General features: G+C 31.9%; 1 protein-coding gene across 9 annotated transcripts in view; it reads left to right on the forward strand.

Annotated features, from left to right (window-relative positions):
- The window catches only part of LOC127730570 (partitioning defective 3 homolog B-like), a 77,848-nt gene that overhangs the window by 46,211 nt on the left and 9,566 nt on the right, over positions 1 to 22,071 (forward strand). For 4 of the 9 annotated variants that reach the window (XM_052239012.1, XM_052239013.1, XM_052239017.1 and 1 more), the window contains 10 exons: positions 1,203 to 1,345; positions 3,132 to 3,277; positions 4,752 to 4,790; positions 7,201 to 7,329; positions 8,676 to 8,915; positions 9,595 to 9,675; positions 13,904 to 14,042; positions 14,368 to 14,499; positions 18,236 to 18,494; positions 19,504 to 19,580. In XM_052239012.1, coding sequence (XP_052094972.1) covers positions 1,203 to 1,345; positions 3,132 to 3,277; positions 4,752 to 4,790; positions 7,201 to 7,329; positions 8,676 to 8,915; positions 9,595 to 9,675; positions 13,904 to 14,042; positions 14,368 to 14,499; positions 18,236 to 18,494; positions 19,504 to 19,580 — 1,385 coding nt within the window. Of the gene's footprint in view, positions 1 to 1,202; positions 1,346 to 3,131; positions 3,278 to 4,751; positions 4,791 to 7,200; positions 7,330 to 8,675; positions 8,916 to 9,594; positions 9,676 to 13,903; positions 14,043 to 14,367; positions 14,500 to 18,235; positions 18,495 to 19,503; positions 19,581 to 21,377; positions 21,396 to 21,967; positions 21,995 to 22,071 lie in introns of all 9 variants that reach the window. The other 5 variants (XM_052239019.1, XM_052239018.1, XM_052239020.1 and 2 more) reach the window with 5 other exon arrangements.

Genomic DNA, 22,071 nt, shown 5'->3' on the forward strand with positions numbered 1-22,071 from the left:
TCTGAAATTGTACTGCAAGGTACCATACCACAAAGGGAAGGCTGTTATTGAGTTTTGGGGGTGATGAATCATATGGGGGTTCAAAAAATTTGGGGGGGGGGATTTTTTTTTCTTTTTTTCCTTTTTTTTTCTTTAAAATTTATCATTTTAAATTGGTTATTTCTGATTTATATATAAAAGCAAATAATAATGATATGGTTTGAATAGGTAAATTAAAATTTTCTTAGACCACATTCATTCTGTGTCAGAAACCTATTCTGTGTCAAATATTCAATCACAATCCAAATTCAGAGCTGTATCAAGCTCGAATGTTGTGTCCATACTTGCCCCAACTGTTCAGGGTTTGACCTTTGCGGTCGTATCAAGCTGCGCCCCAGTGGAGCATTTCATTTGTAATAGATGACATATTAGCATACATGTATAATACATGATTCCATTTGTTAAATTTGGGTAATATTTTAAAGAATAAATTAATGAAAAAAAGTCAGACTGCAAGAACACATTGATATGGTGTAGAATCTGGTTGGAAAAAAGATAAAAGGCTAAAGTTTACATCTATTTTCTCGGTGGTCTCGTGGTAGCGTGTTTGCCTTGAGTGCGGGAGGTCATGGGTTCAAACCCCAGCTGGGTCAAACCGAAGACTATAAAATTGGTATTTGCTGCTTCTCCGCTAAGCATGCGGCATTGAGGAGTAAGAGCAAATGCTGGTCGGCTCGAAGTCAGAATAATGTGTGCGGGTAAGGTGACATGTCTTCCTGCAGACTGTTACCTTGTGAACTAGCACGTTAAAAATTGGGCTCAGCTTTCAGTCTAGTACAAAGCAGGGTAACATAAACATGTTCTCGTCCTGAATATGCATATTAATTTGCTGCTGGACGTTAAGCGGCCATACATCATCATCATCTCTTGAATTCTTTTTGCTATGACAGGTATCATATTAGTAATATTAAATGACAATTGTAACAGGTCAAAGGTATTGACAGCAAATACAAAAGAGTACTTTCCAAGTCATGTTGATCTTACTCAAAGAATCAAATTTTTCGGCTCATGGTTGGAGACCATTTGTTATCATGACAAGCATCAATAAAACCTATGTCCTATGATATATGATTATTGACTATCTTTGAATATGGTTTAATGCACATTAATCTCATCCATTTTTCCCCATTGAATTTAACAACTACTGATGCATTTTTTTATAGACACGAATGCGACCTCATTCTACACTTGGAATTCTTCGTCATAATTCTACAAACAGTTCCAGTTCAGAAGAGGGGAACCAGCAGCCTCCCTGGCTACAGAGTCAAGACTGGGATAGGCATCATAGCACTACTAGTGAAGAATTGTAATTAAAAAAATGTTTTAAAGGTTTTTAACCAGATTTTCTAAGGGAAAATCGGTTATTGATTTGGGGATGTATGGCGGGCGGGCGGCTGCCAAACAGTGTCCGTTCATTAACATGCAAACGCTGTGACGATTTTTTTTCAAATTTTGATATGTTGTTAACTGTGACTAAATGAAGGTCAAGTTCAATTTTCACGATTTTTACTTCTCTCGTTTTTGAGTTTTTGACTTTTTAGAAGTCCAAGTATATACTTATTATATTATTGAGTTATTTCCCTTTGAACAGAAATTGTGATTTGCAAATATCATTTTCATTAGTTAATAATATATTTTTATTAAAGGATATATTTCATTACATTACATTGTGTAGATAAAATTGTTGACATTGATAGATAAGTTGCAGATCTATATTAGTTTGTGACAAATGAAAGAAAAAATATTGGGAACTATTAATTATATATATAAAGTTTGATTACACTCAGTGTTTTTAAATAATTTTCATCTGTTAATAGATAACAAAACATCTGGTAAATATCTTATCACACAATTATAATTGGAGTGACAGATTTATTTGAAAATTTTCTGTTTCCTAAGTGTTGATGATAAGATCTGTAGGACAGTATAAATAAAGTTTGAAATTTACTGTTCATTATTAGACATTTTGATGATAATTACAGATAAGTTTTATAGATTTTTAATAGATATTGTATTAATGATAAATGACATTTTGGATTTTTTTTTTTCATCTTTTCTTTTGTAAATTGTTTGAAGAATTTTGTGGTAGGTTTGTTTGTTATTCTGTATAAACTTATTTTCTGAATGCTATATATATTTTTTTTTTTTGATGAAGCAAACTCCTTTAAAAACTAAGCTTAGTTTGTCTATTAATAAACATATATTTAGATTTCTGATTTTGGGCCCAGTTTTCAAGTTGGTCCAAATCAGGGTCCAAAATTATACATGTACTGTGTTTTATTTCAACATAAATTGAATATATATAAGGGTTCTTTGAAAAGCTGAATCTAAACCTGTATTTTTTTTCATTATTAATTAGATAATACCCCATTGAGGTCCAAAGGGTCCTAACTTAAACTTTTGTTTGATTTCATCAACAATTCAAAAATTGAATTTTTGGGGTTCTTTGATATGCTAATGATAACAATGTTATTAGATTTTGGATATTGGACCATAATAGGTAAATTTCCGATTTCAAATTTTTCAGTTCTTTGACCACATTCATTTTGTGTCACAAACCTATACTGTGTCAAATATTTAATCACAATCCAAATTCAGAGCTGTTTTAAGCTTAAATGTTGTGTTCATACTTGCTCAACTGTTCAGGGTTCGACCTCTGCAGGAAAATCCGGTTTGCTGTCACTCTGACAGCCTCTTGTTTAAACTGAAATATTATATAAAATAGTCATGTAGCAATTGTTGCTTTTCATATTTTGTTCCTGCAATGTTCATTTTAGATCCCTTGATCATTCTTATATTTTAGGTTATTTTTGCCTATGGAAATTATTGTGATATAGATGAAGTCAGATTATAGCAAAAATAAGATTAAAAGATCTCTGTTATGTTGTTGAGGCACTTGCTACATGTAAAAACCATCCTGTTATTTTGAAAACACTTTTAAACAAACATAGATACTCACTTCAGAAGCTTAAAGACATAACTATGGAATCACTTTGGTGAACTATAACTGTTATGAATGAAAGTAAGGAATTCAAAGGCTTATATTGCCATGTAAACTGTAAATATAAATATAGCATATTATTGTATTGCAGAGTAAGCCCTATGGGTGATGCAGCAACTGCATTCAGTCGTGAAGGATTTGGTAGGCAGAGTATGTCAGAAAAACGCAAGGGACATATTGATCCTAATCAGAGTGAGGTGTATCAGAAAATCAAAACAATTAGGGATAGTAATCGAGGTAATTATTTATGGCATATCTATTGTAATGCAATTATCTAGTTCTGTTTAATGGCTGTTTCTGTTCTTAAAGATTAAATGGTTTAACCATTAGAATATCTACAATAACTGAGGAATGATAGAAAGTCCTTTTTGATATTCTGAAGGGTGGATAATGTTGTGAAAATTAATTCATTAAAAATTTACATTTTTATTTTTTTTAATTCTTGGGTTTGTTGACTTATTGATGTTTATTTTGGAGTCCTCTTTTTCATATTTCTACAGCTTGTACTAAATGAATTATATATTTTACAACAATTTATGTATAGTTATTGTATTGTTTTTATACGACCGCAAATTGCGGTCGTATATTGGTATCACGTCTTCGGTGTCGTCCGAAGACATTTGGTTTCCGGACAATACCTTTAGTTTAAGTGTATGGATCTCTATGAAATTGAAGCAAAAGGTTAATTACCACAAAAGGAAGGTTGGGATTGTTTTTGGGGGTGATGGTCCCAACCGTTTAGGAATAAGGGGCCAAAACAAGTTTCAGGACAATAACTTGTGTATAAGTATTTTGATTGCTCTGAAATTGTACCACAAGTTTCAATACCACAGGTAGAAGGTTGGGATTCATTTTGGGGGTAATTGCCCAAATTGTTCAGGAATTAGGGGCCAAAAAGGGTCTAAAACAAGCATTTTTCTAGTTTTCAGACAAAAACTTGTGTTTAAGTGTATGGATGTCTCTTAATTTGTACAACATGTTTTATGGAAGGGGGGGGTAAAAAAAATATTTTTTTTTTGGGGGGGTGCAATTTTTTTTCCTCAAAAGAAAATTCTCTTCAAATATAATTTTTTTGGAGGGGAGTAAAAAAAAGTTTGTTTTTTTTTTGTGTGGGGGGGGGGGGGGGGGGGGGAGGGGTGTCATTTTTTTTACCTCAAGATTAAAGAAATTGTCAATTTTCCAAAGTAAAAAAATTGGGGGCCACAACTTATTTTGCTAATTCTTTGTACTGGTATATAGTCTGAAAACAGATTTACTAAGTATTGCGCAACAGCACAGTGTATTGCACAACAACCAGAAATCTTCAATTGAATATAAATTCAAATCATACAACCAATTTCAAGTTCTATGACTACATTTATTCTGTGTCAGAAACCTATAATGTGTCAAATATTTAATAACAATCCAAACTTCAGACCTGTATCAAGCTTGAATATTGTGTCCATTTTTGCTCCAACTGTTCAGGGTTGGACCTCTGCGGTCGTATCCAGCTGCGCTCGGCGAAGCAGTTTATTGTCATTTATTGTTTAATTTAATTTCCTTTTCTTCGATTACCTGTAGTTGAAAGCTATTATAATTACTGTATTATAATAATATTATTTGGCCACTACATAGTCCAACTACATATAAGAAAGCTATAAGGATTTATTGTTTAAAGAAGTTGCATATCATCTTACCATACATTGTCATAAATTGCAAGTGATGATTTCAGGTGTTACTACAAGGAAAACACTTTCTTTTCAAATACCAGGTACACAAATCCCATGATTTGTCAGAAGACTGTCATGTGGTAGCAATTCTTTGTTGCTTCTATTCATTGCACATTTTTTGTAACCTAGAAATTTATTTTGTTGAAAATGCTGATTCATAGTTTTTATCCACTATTTTTTCTATGAGCTGTAACTGGTATTTTTTGCCATTTACCAAATTCCTTGTTCTATAGTGAGAAATATAACAATTTTGTTTGGATTTAATGATAATAAACATATTTCACATGAAATTAAGTAAAGCAAGTCCTCAAATTTCTTTCAAAAATGATATCATATTTGTAAATAGCTCTGTGGAATATTCAAGATAATATTGAAATTCAATGAATCAATGTAATAACTATAAGTCTTTCAAAATTGGTTTTATTTTAATGCTTAGATTCTGTGAGTCGTAATCATTTATCTGCAAGAATGTTTAGTAAAAAAACTTGGAGCAATATTGTGGTGTTAAAGAGGAAATAGTTATTTTATGAACAGCATTTTCAAAGTTATTTGTTAATTTCTGTAATTCTACTATTTTCTTATTTAAAATCCTTATTTCTAGCATATTAATAAAGTAGGTTCCATTATTAGTAGGATATTGATAGGTAATTGATTTTGAACAGTTTTCATTAAATTTATATGTGTTGTTATGTGTTTAGGATTTAAAGCTTAAATCACCAGTAAAACTAAAACATAGCAGATAAGATCTACTGTGGATTCATTAATATTCGTGGGATACCAATTTTCGTGGACTTCGTTGTTACAGGTGATCCACGAAATTAAATGTTAAACGAATTACAAATTTCCTATAGTCATGTATGCAGACTTTTGCAAAACCACGAAATCAAATATCTGTAAAAATGCAAGAATTCCTGAATCCACGAAAATTGGTACCCACGAAAATAAATGAATCCACAGTATTCCTCAACGTATTAAGGAAGCATGATTGGTTAGATTAAAATAGAAAAGAAACTAGCTTTCATCAGATAAATATTTTTTTTTTTTTTCATAGAATTTTTCCTATTTTTATAAAAGAATGCATATGATCCAAATTCATTTGCACCTACCCAGATCAATAGTGTAGTGACTATTTGTCTTTAATGTACTATATCTACTAGGTCCATTGTCCATTCCACTGTTTACATGTTGCAATTGCATCATACTGCCTGTCCTTTATTCTTGTTAAAACCTAATATTGGAAACGTATCAAAACATCTAGGAACTTCAAATATAGTGAAAAGTAACCTCTTCTTAACTATGCTATTTTCAAGAAATGGGTCTCTTCATTAAACTGCTTATGTAAAACCTTTAAGGTCATATTTCTTTTTAAATTTCTAATGGTGATTATATGTACTTAATCAAGGAATCAAATTGACATAATACACAATATATTATTATAAAGATCTAATTTACAGATAATTTGCATCAATATATATATAGCAAAGAAATATTTAATACATTCATTTGAGTTGTAGCTCTCTAGAACTTCATTGTTGTATTTGTTTATGTTTCATAAATCTAATATACAGTTATTTATGCTGTAACTTTGCTAAAATTTAGCTAATTTGAATTAAATATTCTAGTTTACAATGTTTAATATTAGATAATGCTTTTTAAGTTTGTTTCTACCCATTCATGAGTGGATGGACAGGGGTAAGGGAACATTGGAATGAGGAGGGAATGAAGCCAGAGTCAAGGGAGGAGGGACTAGGGTAAGGGGGAGTAAAAATAGGGTTATGCTGGAAAAGTTTTTCTGCCCAATTTATGTCTTGAAGTAAGGGGGAGAAATGTAGGAGTATGGGGGTGGAAGTTGGAGGGGGGAGGGGTAGGGAAGTGGGAATCAGGGACCCCTTGTCTAACCCTCATTCATTACATTCGCAGCAGATTATTCATTCGAAAAATTCTTTGAACTAAACATATTTTCACTTACTATTGACAAATTTTATAAAAGGGTTCTTATAAATCTATTTTTCCCATTTGAGCAGTTCAACTGTTGGTTTTGTTTCCATTTTTAATTCATATTCAATTAATAATGTGGTCTTTTTCCACAACTTTTCAGTAATTTCTATTCTAATCTCATTTTAATTTGAATCTAGCTTTCATAGAAATTTATCTAAAAAAAATTTGTTGTTGCAAAGTATTTTTAAACTGTCATAAATTTTTGGGTTAATAGACTATCTCTTCAAAGAACTCAATTTAATGTTTCCGCCAAATGTGTCAACTTTTATTGATCATTAAGATATAGCATTTCTAATATTTTAGTTAAATATAACTAAAGCATGTAAAGACATGAAAAAAAGATAGACCAATTAAAAATTAAGAATAAAATTATATTACAAATTGATTTTTGTTAGCGTGATGTTAAGAGAAATAAATGATTTAAAGTGTATATTGACTAATGGTATTTTACAGCTCAAAGTGGACAGAAGAGAGTGTCATCAAACTTTGTAAGAGTAGGCTCAATGGAATCATTAATGAGTAATGGAAACAGATCCAGGTTACCTCCCCTTCCATTAAAGAATGTTCACTATCCAGCCAATGGTATATGTCTATATGTCTTTTTTAGTTAAATCAGTATATATGTAGCTTGAAGGAATAAACAGTATTCTCACATACTATCTAGGAATATGATTATGCAGTTCGTGATTTATTTGACTTAAAATGTAAATTAGGTTTGACGCTGTCTTGTGTTTATTTCATCAAGACTGCTTGTTATGTTTGGTTGAGCATTGTTTCATTGAAGATACTTTTGATAGTTTAAACAATACGAAAAAATTTATTTAAGCACATCAATTAATTGACATGCAACAATAACATAAAATTTCAAGTAATTTAGTACTTTAATAATAGTTCTTTTTGGCCTTAAATTATATTGTTTTCATCATTTATTTACATTTTTCCAGGGTCAGTTTTTATACGACCGCAAAAAATTTGCGTTTGTATAATGTTATCACGTCGTCGTTGTCTGAAGACATTTGGTTTCCGGACAATAACCTTAGTTTAAGTGCATGGATCTCTATGAAATTTAACCAAAAGGTTCAATACTACAAAAGGAAGGTTGGGATTGTTTATGGGGGTGATGGTCCCAACCGTTTAGGAATTAGGGGCCAAAAAGGGGCCCAAAACAAGCATTTTTCTAGTTTCAGGACAATAACTTGTGTATAAGTATTTTTGATTGCTCTGAAATTGTACCACAAGGTTCAATACCACAAGTAGAAGGTTGGGATTCAGTTTGGGGGTAATTTCTCAAACCGTTCAGGAATTGGGGGCCAAAACAAGCATTTTTTCTAGTTTTCAGACAATAACTTGTGTTTAAGTGTATGGATGTCTCTTAAATTGTTCCACATTTTACAAAAAGAAAATTTCTTCAAATATTATTTATTTTGGAAAATTGGGGGGTCAATTTTTTTCCTCAAGATTTAAGAAACTATCAATTTTCCAAAAAAACAATTGGGGGTCACAATTTATTTTGCTAATTCTTTGTATATAGTCTGAAAACAGATTTACTAAGTATTGCGCAACAGCACAGTGTATTGCACAACAGCAAGAAATCTTCAATTGAATATAAATTCAAATCATATAACCAATTTCAAGTTCTTTGACTACATTTATTCTGTGTCAGAAATAATGTGTCAAACATTTAATTACAATCCAAATTCAGACCTGTATCAAGCTTGAATATTGTGTCCATTTTTGCCACTTTTCAGGGTTGGACCTCTGCGGTCGTATCCAGCTGCGCTTGGTGAAGCACTTTATTCCTTTCTTTTAGTTTATCCTTTTCCTAATGATTATGTTTCCTAATTAGTATTATGAACTCATCTTATAAAAATCTAAGAAGAAACTCTGTGCCACTTATAAATATTGTATATATTTTTTTCTTAAATCAGGTCAAGGATCACAGCACCCTGTGGTATCAAATCTCAAAAGATTTGGATCATTGGAGAACCTTGCAACAACAGGAACAAGTTCTGATAATGAAGACAAAAGGGAAAGTCCAGAAACAATAGAAAGTTCTCCTAGCCCTGAGCTACCACACATGGCACGGGGAAGGAAATGTAATGATAGTTTTCGAGCGGCTGTGGATAGATCATATGACCCTCCTACCCCACATAGTACTATGGATACATGTAGGTTTAATGCTAGTGTAGTTGTATCGCTGCATGGTTAGGACACCTTAAAAAAGACAACTAAGGTTCTGAAAGAAATTTGTTTTATCAAGAAATTATATGGCAACTCAGTTAAGCAAGAGAAAATTAAAAGAGAATGAGATTTTTTTTTTTAAATAAACATATATAACAGGAAGATTTAATTAATTTCCAGGAAACAACAACTATATAATTCATCAATTTAATTGTACAAAAGCTGCAGATGCTATGTTTGTCCTCAAATAAGCTATCAGAAATGAAAACATCCCACCTATTCCAAATTTGATAATGATGTTTGCCAGGTAGTATTTTACCTGTTAAAAATCATTGTCCCTGCCGATACTATAGTCTATAAAGATATATATAATCCTCAGTATGAGCTTGTATTAATATGCCTTAGGAAAATATCTTGACTGACTGTAATATATTTTGAAAATTATATGAAATAAGTGTTTATGGCAAACTTTTAGTTTTTTGATATGATAAATATGTTTCTCTCTGGCGTTTTGGGATTTAATGGCTCTTGGATTTCTTTTTCTTGAAGTTTATATTTTATCTAAAAATAATGCTATTTGCTAGTTCATTCTTTTGGTACAATTTAACACACTGGTTGTGGAGCTAATGATATAAATATTTTGGACTGGTTTATTTTGCTATTTAGGTAATCGTAACAATGAATCTGAACCAGAGGAGGAAGATGATCCATTAAATTCAAGCGGTGGTTTTGCCGTACAAGGCGATGGTACTAAAAGAATTATTTAAGTGCATGAATAGCTCATGTTTTTCTAACAGCACGATTGTTAAGTTAAAATGCAGATTGTGTCTATATATAGAAACTAATTTTATTTAATATCATGGCCAATAATTTGTATATATATAGAGAGTGAATTTATATATGGAGCAAAATTTAATATATCCAAAATATAATCAAGTGCAAAAATAATGATGTGTTTTCTATGTGTATTTAATATTCATGTGACTTTTTAAAAAGTTTTTGAGAAAAGAAATTCTACTTGATTAATTTATATTTTACAACATAATTCATTTACATTTTATACACAGTACATACATAGAAAGTTGATATTTATAAGGTTTTAAGTATATTTCTTTTCAAAAGAGAAAACTCTTAAATTTTATAGACTAGCCATTATATAGACACAATCTTGTTGAAGCATGGTAGCTGGATTTTGGTGGTAGCAGTTGTCTTCCCTTGGGATGATGTTTTATGTTGTTTATATACTTTGTTTATGTAATAACTATAGTTGTTTTTCTTCCAGATTATTTGTTTTCTTCCTTGCTTGTTTATTGTTATCAGTATATGACATGTTAAAATGGTCGTTTTGGTTTATAGTCTGATTCAGTTTACTCTGTTTTAAATTTTTTATAGGGAATGTATAATCTAAGTATTGTATGGGAGTATTTTTTTAGCTCACCTGGTCAATAGAGACAGTGTGAGCTTTTCTAATCACTTGGCATCCCTACTCCGTCAGAGTCTGTTAACTTTTGCACAAGTCTGTTCCTCTGAAACTATGGGGTCATTTAGAACCGACCTTGACCACACTTATTCTTGGGGTATATAGTTTTAACTAAAAACAGGGCCAAATATAGAACTTAAAAGTATTGTCTTTTATCTTGAAAACTGTTTTAAATAGAGAAGTCTAAATCTAACATCTGCCCATTTTGACCACAATTGTCAGATTATTCCTTATTGGAGTTATTGCCCTTAAATGACTAATTAAAACATTTTTTTTTATTTTGGCTGTTATCTTGAAAATATGATAGATAGAGAGAAACTGTATATAACAAAAATGATCTGCAAGAAGACATATGGTCAACATCATCAGTCAACTGCTTACAAAAGTTATAGCCCTTGAATAACAAATTTCACCCATTTTTGTGTTTTTTTGGCGGAAACTATAGTAGATATAGAGAAACTGTAAATAGAAAAAATGATCAGAAAAATAAGATCTACAGATATTAAGGTCAACATGGCCAATATGGTCCCTTGACTCTTTGTAAGAATTTGTGGCTCCATTGATGAATTTTACAGATTTTTGTGGGGGTTTTTTTTGGCAGAAACTATATCAAAAACGAGAGAAACTGTAAATAGCAAAAATTAATCAGCAAATCAAGATCTACAAACAAGTCAAAATGACAGAAATTGTCAGTCCACTCCTAATGATTGTTAATGCCTTTGAATGGTGTTTTTACCCATTGTTTGACTATCCAAGTGCCCATCAATATCACATTTCTGTCCCATTTTCTCAGCAACATCAAAATACATAATAGTTTTTGATATTTGAAACCAAACTTCATATTGGTAAGCTATATTGTGCAACACATTTCTGTCATTCATGCTTCAGTGACAAATTATTAGTTTATTTCAACAAATTTAAGCAATATTTTACTTTGTATTAGGATGTTTTTTAGAAGAACAGTATTCAACAAAACATAGATTTCATGGAATTAGTAATTAAATTTAACATACAAGTTAAATTATCATGTTATTAGTTACCTACAGTCAATGTTAGGAGTTGACTTGAGTATTATTTCACCCTGATCATACAGTTTATGATTTCACTGGAACACATGTTTAATACCTATTTCAGTGTGCATATCAGGCATGTTTCTAAAAATAAAACCTCCCTCAGAAACTACTTACAAAGATCATGAAGGGTCAAATATACTGTTCTATATGTGTTCTTATATCATTGTTTCACATAGATGTGTCAACCGTTGGTCTATTCTCATTGACTGTGTGAATCTTTTAAGATATCATATGGTATGTCCATTTTATTGTAGTGTCTAATGGCTATTTCCAGTTAGTCACAGGCAAGGGTGGTGCTTAATTTAGCCTAAATCATAAACATGTTTTATATGAAATGCCATAACAATCTTTTTAAGTAAACTTCCATTGATTTTAAATCTTTTTGAAAGAGGACAACTAGATCACAAATTAATATCACAAAGGTTGTGTATAGAGGTACTTCACACATCACTGGTTATATTTAGTTTTTTACTTGCAAAGTGGTGCACACATATTTTAGGGGAACTAATACTAAATGTTTATTGACATCCTTGAATTTGATGTACCTGGTAAATGAATTTGTAGATAAAAATAATGTTTTAAGAAAAAAAATTAGTTCACTTTGCTCAAAGTGTTAACAAATATTTATAAAAATGATTGATTCAATGATTCAATTGGCTTATTTGAAATAATTTTGATAGATGATAAAAATTTGATCCAAGAATAAATTCATTGAAAAGCTTACATTTTACATAGGGACTTGGTGTACACAACCATATCTTCTAATTTAAAATAGCTAGACCTGGATCATTCAAAGGGTGTCAGGTTTTTATATGACCGCAAAAAAATTTTGCGGTCGTATATTGGTATGATGTTGGCGTCGTCGTCCGAAGACACATTGGTTTTCGCACTCTTACTTTAGTTTAAGTGAATGGATCTCTATGAAATTTTACCATAAGGTTCAATACCACAAAAGGAAGGTTGGGATTGATTTTGAGGGTTATGGTACCAACAGTTAAGGAATTAGGGGCCAAAAATAAGCTTTTTTGTAACTTCCAGACATAACTTGTGTGTTAGTGTATGGATCTCTCTGACATTGTACCACAAGGTTCCATATCACAAAGGGAATGCTGGGATTGATTTTGGGGGTAATTGCCTCAAATTTTAGGAATTAGGGGGCAAAAAAACAAGCATTTTTCTAGTTTCATGACAATAACTTGTGTGTAAGTGTATGGATCTTTCTGAAATTGTACTACAAGGTTCCATATCACAAAGGGAAAGCTGGAATTGAGTTTGGGGGTAATTGCCCAAAACATTTAGGAATAAGGGGCCAAAAAGGGGCCAAAAAGGGGCCAAAAATAAGCATTTTTCTAGTTTCCAGACAATAACTTGTGTTCAAGTGTATGGATCTCTCTGAAATTGTACTGCAAGGTACCATACCACAAAGGGAAGGCTGGGATTGATTTTGTGGGTAATTGCCTCAAAATTTTAGGAATTAGGGGCCAAAAAGGGGCAAAAAAACAAGCATTTTTCTAGTTTCAGGACAATAACTTGTGTGTAAGTGTATGGATCTTTATGAAATTGTACTACAAGGTTCCATAACCCAAAGGGAAAGCTGGGTTTGAGTTTGGGGTAATTGCCCTAGACATTTAGGAATTTGGGGCCAAAAAGGGGCCTAAAAACAAGCATTTTTATAGTTTCCAGACAATAACTTGTGTTCAAGTGTATGGATCTCTCTGAAATTGTACTGCAAGGTACCATACCACAAAGGGAAGGCTGAGATTGAGTTTGGGGTGATGAATCATAAGGGGGTTCAAAACATTTGGGGGAGGGATTTTTTTTTCCTTTTTTTCCTTTTTTTTTCTTTAAAATGTTCCATTTTAAATTGGTTATTTCTGATTTATATATAAAAGCAAATAATAATGATATGGTTTGAATAGGTAAATTAAAATTTTTTAAGTTCTTAGACCACATTCATTCTGTGTCAGAAACCTATGCTGTGTCAAATAATTAATCACTATCCAAATTCAGTGCTGTATCAAGCTTGAATGTTGTGTCCATACTTGCCCCAACTGTTCAGGGTTCGACCTCTGCGGTCGTATCAAGCTGTGCCCAGCGGAGCATTTTATTAATTTGTATATTACAATCTTTTGAAAACATATAACTGACACTCTGATTGAGTCAGAAATTGTGTAAATGATGCTAAATTCCATAGTTACATTTTAGATAAAAGATTTAATGGTTCAGTATTGAATCACAATAGTTATTCAACTAATATAATAAGTTAGGTAATGAGAAAGACTACAGCAGGTAATTGTTTGGTAAATCAGCATCATAAACATTTATTTAGATTATAAGGATTTATTTAGATTGTAAGGTGTCAACAAAGTTTTGTATAGACTGCTGTGTTGTGAGATGTTCAGTGTAGATGAATATATTTCAGTGGAAGAAGAAAGCAGTGAGAGTAACTTACCAAACTCAGCCAGGTCATCTGTCAGCAGTGATCATACAGATGATAATAAAAAGACTAAGAAGAAAAATCCTAAAGATAAAAAAGGAGGCATTTTAAAGGGAATTTTCAGGTAAGTTATCAGTGTATTGTCAGTAATGACAAACAGAAGACAGAATGATTTTTAATAAATCCTAAAACTATAGATAGATTCCAGAAATATATTAAACTATTTATGCTCTGTTGTCTATACTAATATCACAACAGGTAAATTTCCTTATGATAGTGACATGTATAATGTTAGATAAGAATTTTGTTTGACTGTTAAAAAGTAAATGACAAATTCAAAATTGAGATTATTGTACCGGTAATATACTTATGCAGATGTATTTTTCACAGCCTTTTTAAAGTGAGTTCTCTTTTCTTCCACATTGCAAATTGAGTCATCTCTGTTATAGAATTGGTAAACACAAGAAAACAGAAGAGCCTGCTCAAACATTGGAGGATGATAAGGATAGTCTGAAGGAGGCAGAGCTACAGTTCAAGGTCAGAGAGGAGGCTATTAGGGCACATCAAAAGGATCAAGAAAGGTACTTTTAAACAATTGGATACTGTTATATTTTCCATTTCACCCAGAAAGTCTGTATGATGTGAGTTGTTATGTGAAGTATGACATAAGCCAAAAGTATATACACTATACTATGGATAAATAACACCTGTTGAATTCATTGCTATTGTAACACATATGTTACACTATACTATGGATAAATAACACCTGTTGAATTCATTGCTATTGTAACACACACGTTACACTATACTATGGATAAATAATACCTGTTGAATTCATTGCTATTGTAACACACACGTTACACCATACTATAGATAAATAACACCTGTTGAATTCATTGCTATTGTAACACACACGTTACACTATACTATGGATAAATAACACCTGTTGAATTCATTGCTATTGTAACACACACGTTACACCATACTATGGATAAATAACACCTGTTGAATTCATTGCTATTGTAACACACACGTTACACTTTACTATGGATAAATAACACCTGTTGAATGCATTGCTATTGTAACACACACGTTACACTATACTATGGATAAATAACACCTGTTGAATGCATTGCTATTGTAACACACACGTTACACCATACTATGGATAAATAACACCTGTTGAATTCATTGCTATTGAAACACACGTTACACTATACTATGGATAAATAATACCTGTTGAATTCATTGCTATTGTAACACACACATTACACTATACTATGGATAAACAATACCTGTTGGAATCATTGCTATTGTAACACACACGTTACACTATACTATGGATAAATAACATCTGTTGAATTCATTGCTATTGTAACACATATGTTACACTATACTATGGATAAATAACACCTGTTGAATTCATTGCTATTGTAACACACACGTTACACTATACTATGGATAAATAACACCTGTTGAATTCATTTCTATTGTAACACACACGTTACACTTTACTATGGATGAATAATACCTGTTGAATTGATTGCTATTGTAACACACATGTTACACTATACTATGGATAAACAATACCTGTTGAATTCATTGCTATTGTAACACACATGTTACACTATACTATGGATAATTAATACCTGTTGAATTCATTGCTATTGTAACACTCACGTTACACAATACTATAACAAATTGTCTCTTATTGAGTGTCATTTCACCAACTAATAATGCCTGCCATTGCAGAACTTATTTTACATGGAGTCTATATGTATGTATTGTCAAAGCTTTTCTTGAGAACTGCTCATTTCTAATTAATTGGAATCAAATATGACAGAAACTTCTTCAGGTTCTCTAGTAAATTACTTGCTGTTTTTAGCTCACCTGACCTGAAAGGTCAAGTGAGCTTTTCTCATCACTTTGCGTCCGTCGTCCGTCGTCCTGCGTCCGTCGTCCGTAAACTTTTACAAAAATCTTCTCCTCTGAAACTACTGGGTCAAATTTAACCAAACTTGGTCACAATCATCATTGGGGTATCTAGTTTAAAAAATGTGTCCGGTGATCCGGTCAACCAACCAAGATGGCCGCCATGGCTAAAAATAGAACATAGGGGTAAAATGTAGATTTTGGCTTATATCTCTGAAACCAAAGCATTTAGAGCAAATCTGACATGGGGTAAAATTGTTTATCAGGTCAAGATCTATCTGCCCTGAAATTTTCAGATGAATCTGACAACCCGTTGTTGGGTTGCTGCCCCTGAATTGGTAATTTTAAGGAAATTTTGCCGTTTTTGGTTATTATCTTGAATATTATTATAGATAGAGATAAACTGTAAACAGCAATAATGTTCAGCAGAGTAAGATCTACAATTAAGTCAACTTGACCAAAATGGTCAGTTGACCCCTTAAGGAGTTATTGCCCTTTATAGTCAATTTTTAACCATTTTTCGTAAATTTTTGTAATCTTTTACAAAAATCTTCTCCTCTGAAACTACTAAGACAAATTTAACCAAACTTTTACACAATCATCATTAGGGTATATAGTTTAAAAAATGTGTCTGATGACCCCGCCCGCGAACCAAGATGGCCGACATGGCTAAAAATAGAACATAGGGGTAAAATGTAGATTTTGGCTTATATCTCTGAAACCAAAGCATTTAGAGTAAATCTGACATTGGGTAAAACTGATTATCAGGTCAAGATCTATCTGCCCTGAAATTTTCAGACCAATCAGGCAACACGTTTTTGGGTTGCTGCCCCAGAATTGGTAATTTTAAGAAAATTTTGCAGCTTTTGGTTTTTATCTTGAATACTATTATAGATAGAGATAAACTGCAAACAGCAATAATGTTCAGCAAAGTAAGATCTACAAATAAGTCAACAGACCAAAATTGTCAATTGACCCCTTAAGGAGTTATTGCCCTTTATAGTCAATTTTTTACAATTTTTTCGTAAATTTTGTAAATTTTTGTAAATTTTTACAAAACATTTTCCACTATAACTACTGGGCCAAGTTCATTATAGATAGAGATAATTGTAAGCAGCAAGAATGTTCAGTAAAGTAAGATCTACAAACACATCACCATCACCAAAACACAATTTTGTCATGAATCCATCTTTGTCCTTTGTTTAATATGCACATATACCAAGGTGAGCGACACAGGCTCTTTAGAGCCTCTAGTTTTTATGCCCCAGCGGTAGCGGAGGGGGCATTAAGTTTTACCCTTGTCCCTCTGTACATACGTACGTCCATTAATTGGTTTTCGTTCTCTAACTTTAGTTTGCCTCAACCAAATGTTATGAAACTTATACACAATGCTTATTACCACAAAACACAGATCAAGTTTGAATTTTGGTGGCGTTACTTTTACAGTTCTAGAGTAATGCCCCTTTTTACAAATGGAAAAATTGCTGAATTTTTCGTTTCAGTTCTCTAACTTTAGTTTGCCTCTACCAAATGTTATGAAACTTATACACAATGCTTATAACCACAAAACACAGATCAATTTCAATTTTGGTGGCGTTACTTTTACAGTTCTAGAGTAATGCCCCTTTTTACAAATGGAAAAATTGCTGAATTTTTCGTTTCAGTTCTCTAACTTTAGTTTGCCTCTACCAAATGTTATGAAACTTATACACAATGCTTATTACCACAAAACACAGGTCAAGTTTGAATTTTGGTGGCATCACTTTTACCTTTCTAGAGTTATATTCCTTTATAACATTATATGCAAGCAGGGGCATCATCTGTGTCCCATGGACACATTCCCCATTTATTTTTAATTTGTTGCTAATCAGCCAGTCTTTGGGAATTTTCATTTCCCATGAGAATTCAAAAGAAATTTCTTCTTGTGATCTTCTACTCTAGATGAAACTTATTATGATAGAAAAGTCCTTTGTCATGTACTTTCTTATTAGTTGTACCATGGTGTACATGGCCAACATGTATGACAACAAAATTTTACTTAGGAACCTTTTGCATCTTCTTGAAAACTGTTGACCAATTGAAAGCAGATATGGTTCCCTCTGGTTCCCTGTAAGATACTGAGTTTGTAACTTTGTTACTGACTTGCTTACTAGTATGACAGCTTTGATCTAAGTATTGCATTTGTTCATGTAGGAAATATGTAAAAAAAAACTGTACCCTTTGATACCAATAATTGCATTGGTTGTAAGAATCACTGTTGACTTTTTGCAGCTCATGTGACCTCTAGTTTTATATCTGACCATTCAAAAGTGATATTATTTATCACAATATATTATAATGTGACTGTAACTGGAGCAAGTAACAAGATTTTTCCTTGTTTCTCAGGGCACAAGAGCAATTTCGTCGTCTTCAAGAATCAAATCAGCCTTCTGAGCAATACCGTTTACTACAGCATTATCATGGATCTAATAGGAGCTTTGACAGTGACCAATCTCCACCAAGCAATATGTCACGTGCTGATTGGATACAGTATTTAAGAATGGAGCATCAGCGTAAACACCGTGAGAGACATGGGCATTACCCTCACGAGGATAGAGAGGAGTTTCATGAGCAGGAAATACAGCAATCATTAGAAAAACCTCAGGTAGTCATATACTTATTCTTTGACTGCATTATAGTATTCAGTAATTATCCTCAACATTACAATGATCAATTGTTTGTTTTGCGTTTTAAAAGAAGGACATATAATAACAATTGTAAAAAAATTAAATGTGTCCTGCTGCAGAAGAACTCTCTCTTAGTTTTGGTTCTGACTTAAAACTTTTTGGGGCAAAGTTCAGATATCCATTGTTTAAGATCAAAGGTCTAAATCAAAATGCTATGAATGCATTAAAGACTAAACCATGTTAGCAAACTATGACAAAATTGGTATTGATAATCACCATAAAAATAAGATGACCTGTATTGATTTTCATGTTCAGAGCATAAATCTAAAGGTCTAGGTAAAAAATAAAATCAAAACAATGTAATGTTTGGTCAGTCTTTAACAAACTGTAGTGTAAGTACATAATCACAAATTTGGAGAGTTTCACCTAAAAGTTTTTTTCAAGTCTAACCCTATACTGGTTTATATCAACATGAGTTAAATATCTACATTTTCTGCATCTTCCTGTAAAGCAATGTTTACTTAGCCAATATGATAAAGATGCACTGCAAAGATTGTCCAATTGGTCAATAATGTGGACTTTTTCATCAGAAATTATATTACATGATTGGGATTTCACATGTAAGGCATTTCATTTGACTACAAAGCAATATTGAAATAGAACAATGATTTATTATTCAGACATAATTTCTGATGAATAAGTCCCCATTATTGACCAATTGGACAATCTTTGCAGCGCATCTTTATCATATTGTCTAAGTAAATATTACTTTACAGGAAGATGCAGAAAATGTAGATATTTAACTCATGTTGATATAAACCAGTATTCATGCTCTAATGTAATGTATTTAATTATGTATGAAAATGACTCTTTTCTGAAAAATGTTGAAATTTCTACTCCCAATGCATTGTGTTTTTTTCCAGTTCTATTAAAATTAAACAATGAATATGATAAAGTTCATATGTGTTATTTCTTTTATATTTACAGTACTATGGGGACAGTGCAATACACAACAATATGTATCATCAGAAACCGCGTTCATTAAGTCGTCAGCAATTTGACAGGTAACTACTTAACTGATTTAAAAATATCTGTTGGATGAATATGTAATAGCTTATGGAGGAGCAAGCCAGCTTATATTTTTGTAGTAAGCTATAGACTGATGTTTAGGAAAAAAAGTAATTTTACTTTTATTTAAGAAAAATTACAATCGACACAAGATGTACTAAAATGCTTATGTAAGCAGAGAGAATATGAAGCTTTAGCTTTGCTTTTCTTCTAAAGCTTGGGATTTGGTAGAGCCTGAACAGATATTATCTTGATTTTAAATGGAATGAAGAAAAAGTCACTGTAATACAGATTCTGATTTTTATACGACCGCAAAAATTAAAAAAATTTTGGTCGTATATTGGTATCACGTTGTCGTCGTTGTCCGGCGTCGTCGTCAGCGTCATCCGAAGACAGATGGTTTCCGGATAATAACTTTAGTATAAGTAAATAGAAATCAATAAAATTTTAACACAAGGTTTATTACCACTAAAGGAAGGTTGGGATTGATATTGGGGGTTATGGTCCCAACTGTTTAGGAATAAGGGGCCAAAAAGGGGCCCAAATAAGCATTTTTGTAGTTTCCAGACAATAACTTGTGTTAAAGTGTATGAATCTCTCTGAAATTATACCACAAGTTTCCATACTACAAAGGGATGGTTAGGATTGACTTTGGGGGGTTATGGTTCAAACCAATTAGTAACTAGGGGCAAAAAAGGGGAAAAAACAAGGGTTTTTCTGGTTAAAGGACAATTGAGACAATTTAAAAGCAGTGTAAGGGAGGTAATCCAAATCAATTAAAAGAACTCTGTTTGATTACCTCCCTTACACTGCTTGTAAATTATGTATTAAGAAATGATGATTGTCTTGAGGTGATTAGCTGTCAATTTATTTTTAGCAGTTACTATTAATTAATATTAATTTTAGCCATGACTATGTATGTCATTTTATATTTTAAAACTTTTATGATGCATTTAAATGGGTAATTATGGTTGCAAACTCCATTAGAAATTTGAATTGAGATACTGACCATATCTTGAGGGAAAGATTTTTTTTTGGAATACGGGAAAGGGGGGAGGTGAAAAAAATTGGAGGGGAGGGCAATTTTTCTCATTTCAGATTTCAGAAATTAAAAGAAAATTTCTTCAAATATTTTTTTTTGGGGATTAATATTCAACAGCATAGTGTATTGCACAAAAGCAAAAAACCCGGGTAATTTTTTTTTTGGGGGGGGGGTGGTCAATTCACAACAGCATAGTGTATTGCACAAAAGCAAAAAATTGAATATAAATTCAAATCATATAACCAATTTGAAGTTCTTTGACTACAGTTACTCTGTGTCAGAAACCTATTATGTGTCAAAAAATTAGTTACAATCCAAATTCAGACTTGTATCAAGCGTGAATATTGTGTCTATTTTGGCCCCAACTTTTCAGGGTTGGACATCTGTGGTCATATCCAGCTGCGCTCAGCGAAGCAATTTATTTCAGTTACAAACTTGTAAACCTAGAATAAGTATGAACCCATGATAGATAAGGTTTAGGACTAAATTCAAATTGAGACAGCTTCTGTCTGTGTGTTACAGTGAAAAAGAGAAATGGTATCTCATGTTTATTATTTACATTGTTGATACTTAAGCTTACAAGAGGCAATTAGATAAATCAGGAAAAAAGAACACTAGGCATGTTGGTTTAGATGTATCCTCCCATCTGTTACACAGGCTTTCTTAAATTGCATATAACAATGATTTGAAAACTATCTAATGAGAAAAGATTAGAATGTGATATAGATATAAAATTAACTGGTTATTACAGTAGGTAACACAAACCAAGGTAAGTAACAACATCAGAACAACAACATACTAGCTTGTGTAATGTATAAACTAACTTAAAAAATGTATCATTTATATAAAGACTTAGTGTCAACAGTTTTAGTAGTTTAAACAAGTTTTGATAGCTTCGTCCTTTGCTTTTATCATAGAATATGTAATAATTACACTGTAACCTAAATTTCCCTTTTTTTTTTCCCCTTTATAAATGTCCTACATGTTAAAGTAGTATCACCAGCAAAGTATAGTCACAACCTTTGTAACTAACTAATTAATTTATATAAAGATATTACTGATTGAGACCAATTTTAATATATAACAGAAATCTTTAAAGACTTTTTCATTTTTCTAGCTACAGTATTTTTTGTTGTACTGTACAATGTATTATGACAAACTGAACTTTTCTGAATCCAACTAATACCTGATGTACATGTATTGTAAAAACCATTTTATTCTTTGATCATTTAATTAAAAATGAACCATATGTTAAATGCATTTATAAGACCTATGCAGATTTAAATATCTTACACTTGATGGTCTGATCCATAGTAAAATGATTTGGTTATGTATATATAGTTACAGCTGACAGATTAACATCCCTTTGTAAGTTACATATTAAGCTTTATTTAGGTGCTTTTAAATGCTTTTCAAGAATCATCAAGAATCATAATATCACCATG

Source organism: Mytilus californianus, unplaced genomic scaffold (genome assembly GCF_021869535.1).
Source record: "Mytilus californianus isolate M0D057914Y unplaced genomic scaffold, xbMytCali1.0.p SCAF_2, whole genome shotgun sequence".
Lineage (NCBI taxonomy): Eukaryota > Metazoa > Mollusca > Bivalvia > Mytilida > Mytilidae > Mytilus > Mytilus californianus.